The sequence below is a fragment of the Pygocentrus nattereri genome, chromosome 22, assembly GCF_015220715.1.
Source record: "Pygocentrus nattereri isolate fPygNat1 chromosome 22, fPygNat1.pri, whole genome shotgun sequence".
In the NCBI taxonomy this organism is placed as follows: Eukaryota; Metazoa; Chordata; class Actinopteri; order Characiformes; family Serrasalmidae; genus Pygocentrus; species Pygocentrus nattereri.
In genome coordinates this window covers 5184690-5194689 of record NC_051232.1, presented here as the reverse complement: position 1 = coordinate 5194689, position 10000 = coordinate 5184690, and the positions used below count along the sequence as shown (strand labels likewise).

Here is a 10000-nt window from a genome sequence, read left to right as displayed (position 1 = left end):
TATGTGCGTGTTTGTATTTATATATGCGTGAGTCTGTTTATATGTGCGTGTTTGTATTTATATATGTGTGAGTGTGTTTATATGTGCGTGTTTGTGTTTATATATGCGTGAGTCTGTTTATATGTGCGTGTTTGTATTTATATATGCGTGAGTGTGTTTATATGTGCGTGTTTGTATTTATATATGCGTGAGTGTGTTTATATGTGCGTGTTTGTGTTTATATATGCATGAGTCTGTTTATATGTGCGTGTTTGTATTTATATATGCGTGTGTGTGTTTATATGTGCGTGTTTGTATTTATATATGCGTGAGTGTGTTTATATATGCATATGTCTGTTTATACACTCGCCAGCAACTTTATTAGGTACACCGGTTCAGTTGCTTGTTAACGCAAATAGCTAATCAGCCAATCACATGGCTGCAATGTAGAGGTGGTCAAGACACCTTGCTGAAGTGCAGACTGAGCATCAGAACGGGGAAGAAAGGGGATTTAAGGGGCTTTGAACGTGGCGTGGTTGTTGGTGCCAGACGGGCTGGTCTGAGTATTTCAGAAACTGCTGATCTGCTGGGATTTTCACACACAACCATCTCTAGGGTTTACAGAGAATGGTCCGAGAAAGAGGAAATATCCAGTGAGCGGTCAGTTGTGTGGACGAAAATGCCTTGTTGATGTGAGAGGTCAGAGGAGAATGGGCAGACTGGTTCCAGATGATAGAAAGGCAGCAGGAACTCAAATAACCAACCAAAATCTCTGAGGAACGTTTCCAACACCTTGTTGAAAGTAAGACACGCAGACTTAAGGCAGTTCTGAAGGCAAAAAGGGGTCCAACCTTTTACTGTACCTAATAAAGTGGCCGGTGAGTGTATATGTGTGTGTATTTATATATATGTGTGTGTGTGTTTATGTATGCGTGTGTGTATTTACATATGCTTGTGTGTGTGTGTGTGTGTGTGTGTGTGTGTGTGTGTGTGTGTCGTTTGTTTTATTATCTGACTCTTTACAAAATGAGGTGTGTACTTTCTTGCGTAACCATGGCATCCTTGTACCGGAACGCTCCCATTGGCCAATTGGCTTCCTGGCGGCCGTGGTCAGGAAAGGGAAGTTCGGTTGATCAGTACGGATGTGCAGGCGACACACACACACACACACACACACCATTTGTTATCGGGACTCTTAACACTGACGTGTGGAGTGTGTTGTGGCAAAGTGAATTGCTGTAGATAGCAAGCTGTATGTGTGTCTTGTGTGTATATATACTGTAATACTATATATATACACACACACTGCTCAAAAAAATAAAGGGAACACTCAAATAACACATCCTAGATCTGAATGAATGAAATATTCTCATTGAATACTTTGTTCTGTACAAAGTTGAATGTGCTGACAACAAAATCACAAAAATCATCAATGGAAATCAAATTTATTAACCAATGAAGGCCTGGATTTGGAGTCACACACAAAATTAAAGTGGAAAAACACACGACAGGCTGATCCAACTTTGATGTGATGTCCTTAAAACAAGTCAAAATGAGGCTCAGTATTGTGTGTGGCCTCCACGTGCCTGTATGACCTCCCTACAACGCCTGGGCATGCTCCTGATGAGGTGGTGGATGGTCTCCTGAGGGATCTCCTCCCAGACCTGGACTAAAGCATCCGCCAACTCCTGGACAGTCTGTGGTGCAACGTGGCGTTGGTGGATGGAGCGAGACATGATGTCCCAGATGTGCTCAATCGGATTCAGGTCTGGGGAACGGGCGGGCCGGTCCATAGCTTCAATGCCTTCATCTTGCAGGAACTGCTGACACACTCCAGCCACATGAGGTCTAGCATTGTCCTGCATTAGGAGGAACCCAGGGCCAACCGCCGCAGCATATGGTCTCACAAGGGGTCTGAGGATCTCGTCTCGGTACCTAATGGCAGTCAGGCTACCTCTGGCGAGCACATGGAGGGCTGGGCGGCCCTCCAAAGAAATGCCACCCCACACCATTACTGACCCACTGCCAAACCGGTCATGCTGAAGGATGTTGCAGGCAGCAGATCACTCTCCACAGCGTCTCCAGACTCTGTCACGTCTCATACCATCCTCATGGAGTCAGTTTTAACCGTTTGTGCAGACACATGCACATTTGTGGCCTGCTGGAGGTCATTCTGCAGGGCTCTGGCGGTGCTCCTCCTGTTCCTCCTTGCTCAAAGGCGGAGGTAGCGGTCCTGCTGCTGGGTTGTTGCCCTCCTACGGCCTCCTCCACGTCTCCTGGTGTACTGGCCTGTCTCCTGGTAGCGCCTCCAGCCTCTGGACACTACGCTGACAGACACAGCAAACCTTCTTGCCACAGCTCGCATTGATGTGCCATCCTGGATGAGCTGCACTACCTGAGCCACTTGTGTGGGTTGTAGAGTCCGACTCATGCTACCACGAGTGTGAAAGCACCACCAACATTCAAAAGTGACCAAAACATCAGCCAGAAAGCAGAAAGGTACTGAGAAGTGGTCTGTGGTCCCCACCTGCAGAACCACTCCTTTATTGAGTGTGTCTTGCTAATTGCCAATAATTTCCACCTGTTGTCTATTCCATTTATACAACAGCTGTGAAATTGATTGTCAGTGTTGCTTCCTAAGTGGACAGTTTGATTTCACAGAAGTTTGATTTACTTGGAGTTATATTGTGTTGTTTAAGTGTTCCCTTTATTTTTTTGAGCAGTGTACATAAAATGTCGGGTCTCCATGGAACCAGATGTTTTTACAAGTAATTTTGGCCCTCTCCTCTCTCTCTCTCTCTCTCTCTCTCTCTCTCTCTCTGTCTCTCTGTCTCTCTCTCTATCATTGTAATTAGTGTAGATTTGTGCAACCATGTACCTGAGTTAAAGTCGAGACCCCCAAGGTGAAATATTGCTCCAGTAAAAGTAGAAGTTCCTCCTTTAGACCTCCACTTGAGTAAAAGTACTAAAGTATTTCCCTTCAAATGTACTTAAGTATAAAGTAAAAGTACTAAAAGAGGAATTCTGGCTCTGATGTCCTGTTATCATTTTTATAACCAGACTGGCTTCATGAACTCATTTCAGGTGAAAGTCCTCCAGCGTCTCTCTTGGTAAACCAGTCTTTTAATAGAACGTCATTAATTAGTGACGCTGACGTCTATTAAAATGATCAGAAGCACAAAACACTGAAGGTAAACAGTTTCCATCAGGGAGAACCGAGTGGCTCTGAAATCACTTTTTACACACAAGCAAAGTTTCAGTTTCAGATCTGACGTTGAACCGTGTGCTGCTCTGCTCATTGTCAGCAGACGCACCACTTTGTTTCTCCTGGCTCTGTTTTTGTAGTAGCAACGTTTTGAAAATTGATTTTCTGTTTACAATTTTTTTCCTGCAAGAAAACAGGTTGTTTTGTTGTAAAAATACCAGCTAGCTAACTCTGCTAATCCATAGTTTAGCCCTGAAAATAGCTCCCCAGCTAACTGCTAATCCATAGTTTAGCCCTGAAAATAGCTCCCCAGCTAACTGCTAATCCATAGTTTAGCCCTGAAAATCCCCTGTTCAATCCCCTGCTTGGACAAGCACCCTACACTACACCAATAAGAGTCCTTGGGCAAGACTCCTAACACCGCCTTGGCCTACCTGTGTAAAATGATCAAACTGTAAGTCGCTCTGGTTAAGAGCGTCAGATAAATGTAAATGTGTAGACCATTTCAGAAGGCCTTTTCTTCTGGTTGTTTTTAAGGCGGTTGGGGAGCTCATGTTTGACGCCCCTGGCGCCGCAGTCCAGCACTCTGACGCCTCGCAGCGTGAAGCCGGAGCTTTCTAAGAGCTCAAATAGCTGCCGTGATCGACGTTGGCCATTTGGCACCGAGCTTCTAAAAGGGCCGTTCCCAGGCTAACAAGCATTCGGTGGCTCCTTAGCAGCGCTGTCCCAAAAATAGCACCACGGTACGAGATCCAGGAGGAGAGAGGGGGACGGATCACCACCTCATCTCCTCAGCCTTTGGTCGTCAAAGGGGTCCGGCGTTCTAGCTCAAGTAGAACAGACCAAGAGAAATGGTCCAAAATGAGCGAATCGACTCGGTTTACTCTAACAGACGTCAGGACTATTTTTGGCTTCTGCTGTGAAGTTACAGTTTTGGAGATTCGAAATTTGATGATTCGAAATCTGACGTTCCTCTCTTCGTTCAAACGTGCTTCGGGAACTAACAGTGGTCTTTCATTCTCTCTCTCTCTCAGAAATCGAAGCGAAGGAGGCGTGCACCTGGCTGCGGGCCGCCGGTTTCCCCCAGTATGCACAGCTCTATGAAGGTAGGATCTCCTGCTGCCTGATGTGACCGAACATCTTGTCCTGATACAGTTTCATAATGTCATTCAGTGTGTCGGTAAGTGTGAATGCCTGTTATGAGCACCTCCTGGTCCGAATGTGAACCCTGAAGAAAACAAAACTCGTCGGATTGGAGAAAAACAAACCAGATCCGGTTTTGGTTTCTACCACAATCCCACGCGTTTCTCTTGCTCTCTGACGTTGTCCTCACACTAGCGGCCGTTGTTTCTTAGTGTTGGAAATAGCTAGCTAGCTAAATCTGATAATCCATGAACTGATCACTGAAAATAGCTAGCTAGCTAACTCTGTTAGATAATTTTGGCTCTGATTAAATCTTACTGCCTAACTTCTTCTAGCTGCGTTTGCTAACAGTCACTAACTATCCTGCAGTGGACAGCGAGTGTGAGTGAATGGCTAGACTTCTTCTGACCTCCTATTTAGAGACTAAAAGCCAAAATTCTGTTAAAACTGGGCGCAATGCTATATTTTTCCATAATGCTTCCATTGTGCTTCCAGTACTGAGGGGGGTTTATTTTTGATCGTTACTGATATTATTTTATCGCCCATGGCCTATCATGACCCCTCTTCACCTAGTAGGGCTGTACCACCACTACCCCAACCTCAGCAGGCTGTACCACCACCACCATAACCTCAGTGGGCTGTACCACCACCACCCCAACCTCAGCACCACCCACCAGCAGGAACAACCACTTCTAGTCTTTTTTCCTCCTGGCGTTTCATGAATAGCAGCTTTTGAGCGTAACAGGACCAGGCGGGGCCTCTATATAGGTCAGGTCCGGTTCCTGGTCACTGCTTTGTTCCCAAACAAGGAGCTGAATGAAGCTTTCACACCCATCAGGACCCGCACACTTATGAAGTCACCAGGGCAATTTTGCTAAATTAGCATTAACTCCTGTTTATTGTTACTACTTTTTTGCGCATATTTGGCCACTGAATGTCCCTTTGCTTATGAAGACACTGTTGTTGGTGGTAAACTGTTAGATTTATAAATAAACCATAACATTTTGTCAAGAATGTAATCAAGGACTAAAAATTTATTCTGCTAAGGAAAAAATGGGAAAACACCACTACTGAGCATTGGCTATGTGTTCAGTATCTTATGTTTGAGTATAAATATGCTGGCTAGGCTAAATCTCTTTAGAAGGTTTTCTGTGAAAATAAACATTTTGTCCGGTCCATTTTGAGGTCCATGGCCTCGGCTTACGTTCAGCCATTGTTCAGCACCTTCCTCTGATTCTAAAACTCCAGGCAGGAATTCCTCCATTCCCCACCCCGGGGTGAACTCCAAGCTGACCAGCCGCACTGTAGTGCTTTGGTGGGTGTGGCTCGTGGTGTGAAAGCTTTTGTTGTTGGAAAAGCACCACAAAGTGGAGTATGAATGAAGGACTTTCTTGGCTTTTCTCCTTTGGCCCAAATGTACTCAGTCAGCCAAGTCATGATATATCGCACGGCGCTGTCAAAACATGCTTAAATGTATCCACAGGCTCACTACCTTTCACACGAGCACAGGCTCACTGCCTTTCACCTGAGCACAGACTCACTACCTTTCACACGAGCACAGGCTCACTGCATTTCACCTGAGCACAGACTCACTACCTTTCACACGAGCACAGGCTCACTACCTTTCACACGAGCACAGACTGACTACCTTTCACACGAGCACAGACTGACTACCTTTCACACGAGCACAGGCTCACTACTTTCACACAATCACAGGCTCACTGCCTTTCACCTGAGCACAGACTCACTACCTTTCACACGAGCACAGGCTCACTACCTTTCACACGAGCACAGACTGACTACCTTTCACACGAGCACAAGCTCACTACCTTTCACACGAGCACAGGCTCACTACTTTCACACAATCACAGGCTCACTACCTTTCACAGAAGCACAGGCTCACTACCTTTCACACGAGCACAGGCTCACTACCTTTCACACGAGCACAGATTCACTACCTTTCACACAAGCACAAGCTCACTACCTTTCACAAAAGCACAGACTCACTACCTTTCACACAAGCACACTCACTAACTTTTACACAAGCACAAGCTCACTACCTTTCACAGAAACACAGGCTCACTACCTTTCACACAAGCACAAGCTCACTACCTTTCACAAAAGCACAGACTCACTACCTTTCACACAAGCACACTCACTAACTTCTACACAAGCACAAGCTCACTACCTTTCACACAAGCACAAGCTCACTACCTTTCACACAAGCACAGACTCACTACCTTTCACACAAGCACACTCACTACCTTTCACACGAGCAAAAACTCACTACCTTTCACACAAGCACAGGCTCACTACCTTTCACATGAGCACAAGCTCACTACCTTTCACACGAGCACAGGCTCACTACCTTTCACAGAAGCACAGGCTCACTACCTTTCACACGAGCACAGGCTCACTACCTTTCACATGAGCACAGGCTCACTACCTTTCACACGAGCACAGGCTCACTACCTTTCACATGAGCACAAGCTCACTACCTTTCACACGAGCACAGGCTCACTACCTTTCACATGAGCACAGACTCACTACCTTTCACATGAGCACAGACTCACTACCTTTCACATGAGCACAGGCTCACTACCTTTCACACAAGCACAGACTCACTACCTTTCACATGAGCACAGGCTCACTACCTTTCACACAAGCACAGACTCACTACCTTTCACATGAGCACAGGCTCACTACCTTTCACACAAGCACAGACTCACTACCTTTCACATGAGCACAGGCTCACTACCTTTCACACAAGCACAGATTCACTGCTGGTCTTTGGATTGTGACCTGCAGCATTCCTCTGCGTTAACTTTACCTGTCTACGTGCTGCACATCCTCACATTCCTCACCCTTATCACACTCGTAGCGTGAGAGTCGTATAGATAAACCAGCTGATAAGTGAAGGTGTGTGAGCTGACCGTGCCCTACAGATTACAGCAGCATGCAGTACAGTTATTATGCCTACACAGCCACACTATACTCTACTCTACAAAAGAATGAACAATTCAACATTTCAAGTAGTTTGGAAACAATAATATGTTATAAAATTAATAATAATCTGCTACAATTATATAGTTAAAGTTATCTGCTTTGAGATTTGAACAGGACTTCTGAAATTTGATGCATTCAGGATCAAACTTTTATCGTTTTTGTTCTATTTGAATTAAAAGAATTTGAAATTTTTATTTGAAGGCATTCAAAATGAAGCATGATTCATTTTTAAATGATTTTTCGGTCACTTTCATTGGAGCATCTACATTCTGGATGTCAACTTTATTCTTGATAATAATTAGAATTTTTGAGTTTTTCTTCAATTTTTTAAAGTATTGAAGTACAAACGTATTCTGGATGTTAACACGATTAGAACCTGTATATGAATTTATTCAGAACTTCGTTCTGCAAATGACCTCGATTAGAACCTAATCCTGCATGTTCATTTTATTAAAACTTGACTCTGAATAGTAATTTTATTACAACCTTTCTATATAATACGACTATATTATCTATTATTGTTTTACAGCTTCTTATTATTTATTTAATACTGCTAACATTTTCACATTTAAGCATCATTTTACTAATTGGTCTGTAACCAGTTTGGTTTTACTCATTGAAAATCGTTAAATCCAAACTACTGCATTAACTTTACATAGACATTCACAAACTTTCAGTTACCATTAGTCCCTAATGTCTCTCTCTCCCTCTCCCTCCATTGAATGCTCATTAATGACTGTGGTCTAGTCGCGAATCCCAGTTGAGACGGTGTAAATAAAGACAGAAAAGGCTGCTTGAGCACCTATTGTGATTCCAACCTCCCACCCCCCCCACAAGGCAACAGACTCCCCTCCCACTGTTCCTCTCTTCAGCATTGCAGCTGTGTTTGTTTGGCTGACTAAGACACACTTCCTTTACCTTTTCAGCAGAGGTGTGTGTGAGAGGGAGACACATATTCACCCCCACCTCCCCCTCGGCCCCCCTCGACTCTTTAATCTCCTCTTGAGTGGGGACTGCCTTTCTTTGTTTGCAGACAATAAGCAAAATTGACTTTCACAAATAAGCGCAGTTGCTAGTTTTAGCTGGTCTTTGTTTCTTAATTCCTCGGCTGGTGGGACTTTCACACAGCTCGACGCGTAAACGTTAGAAACCGCACCTCTTATAACCTTCGCTGCGTCCTGTAAACCTTCGAAAGTCAGTTTGAAACTCGATGAATGAGCCAGTCAGAAAGGTGATAATGTACCAGCTGATCACGTCAGTCCATATAATGTCGCTTATTTGCTGGTAAAAAAGTTTGTTTAACTCGCTAGAGTTAACATGACCAGATCAAATGGCTGCGGTAACACTTTCCATGAATGTCTCGTTTATAAGCATTCATAACCTGTTATAATGCATTCCTAAGGCATCATAAACGTGGCTATGAATATTTATAAAAATGCATTGCATGTTATAGCCAAGCTTATTATGCATTATGAATTGTTAACAAAATGTATTATAAGCACTGTTCATAACAAATTATAAGAGCTCATAAGCTGTATTATGAGCTGTATTAACCAGGGTTTAGACTGAGGCTTCAAGTTGAAGTGTTTACTGAAGGATTTACTGAAACACTAAAACACAATAAAGCTCATTACAGGCTTCAAATGCCAGAGTTTAAACTAGAGCTGCCCTCAGTGTTTCACCCAATGTGGGAAAGTCAATGTTCACCACTGTTAATGTGCACCACCGTTAGCCTGGCACTGACTTAACACTGCATATCCAATAGAACGCTACACTTCAGTACAGTAAGGCTAATTTCTGCTAGTGTTACAGAGTGAAGGGTTCTAGCTCTTGATGTTAGAACCAGTGAGGGAACAAATTACAAAGACAGAGCTCTACTATCAAGGTTAACATGTTATTAACACTACTTCTAATGCATTATGTTAACAGTTCATAATGTGTATTAGACATGGCTATAAAGTGTAATCCATTTGGGTAAGTAGTTATAACCATGTTTATAATGCCTGATGAACGCACTGCAACGTGTTATGAATGCATGTATAGATGCTTAAAAACGTGAAGGTGTTACATGGCTGCTTGTGCTCAACCTGCCCAACACTCCACCTGTGATTTATTTAGGCCGAACACAAGCGGCCATTCAGACAGCTGCTTTAGCTAGCTATAGCTAGCTAGCTCATAAAGCTGACTAGCTGCCATCAAATAAGTCGCGACCACGCTTGCGTTTTTATTCGTGTCCATGAAGGCGTTCATTGAGAATATGTTGTGTGACCTCATGTCATGGTAGTAGTTTGTCATTCTGCTTTGTTCGCGTCGTCTCTTCTGTTGTTTTATCATGTGAAAATGATAATTAGACCACTTTATTTAGCCGAAATGACATGATAAATGAGCTAATATCCTTTTCTGTGAGCTGCCGTGTTTCCTCTCAGTGCATAAAAGAAGGTCAATGCTACCTTTATTGTTGGATGCACTGAGCTCTTTCCTGAGGGGTCAGGCACTCATTGCAAATGAGTTTCGCATCAATATGGAAACGCTGTTGGTTGGTTCCATCACCGTATGTCCGTGTGTATTCAGATTCGTGGGTTTGCTTGAAGGAAATGGTTTGTGACACAAACAAAATACTTGTTGGCTAGTTAACATAGTTGGTTAGTCAACTGGCCAGTTGGCAGC

General features: G+C 43.7%; 1 protein-coding gene across 3 annotated transcripts in view; it reads left to right on the top strand.

The window, feature by feature from the left end:
* Nucleotides 1–10000, top strand: part of dlc1 (DLC1 Rho GTPase activating protein) — a 178613-nt gene that overhangs the window by 140440 nt on the left and 28173 nt on the right. For all 3 annotated transcript variants that reach the window (XM_017720802.2, XM_017720803.2, XM_017720804.2), the window contains one exon: nt 4219–4290. In XM_017720802.2, coding sequence (XP_017576291.1) covers nt 4219–4290 — 72 coding nt within the window. The remainder of the gene's footprint in view (nt 1–4218; nt 4291–10000) is intronic.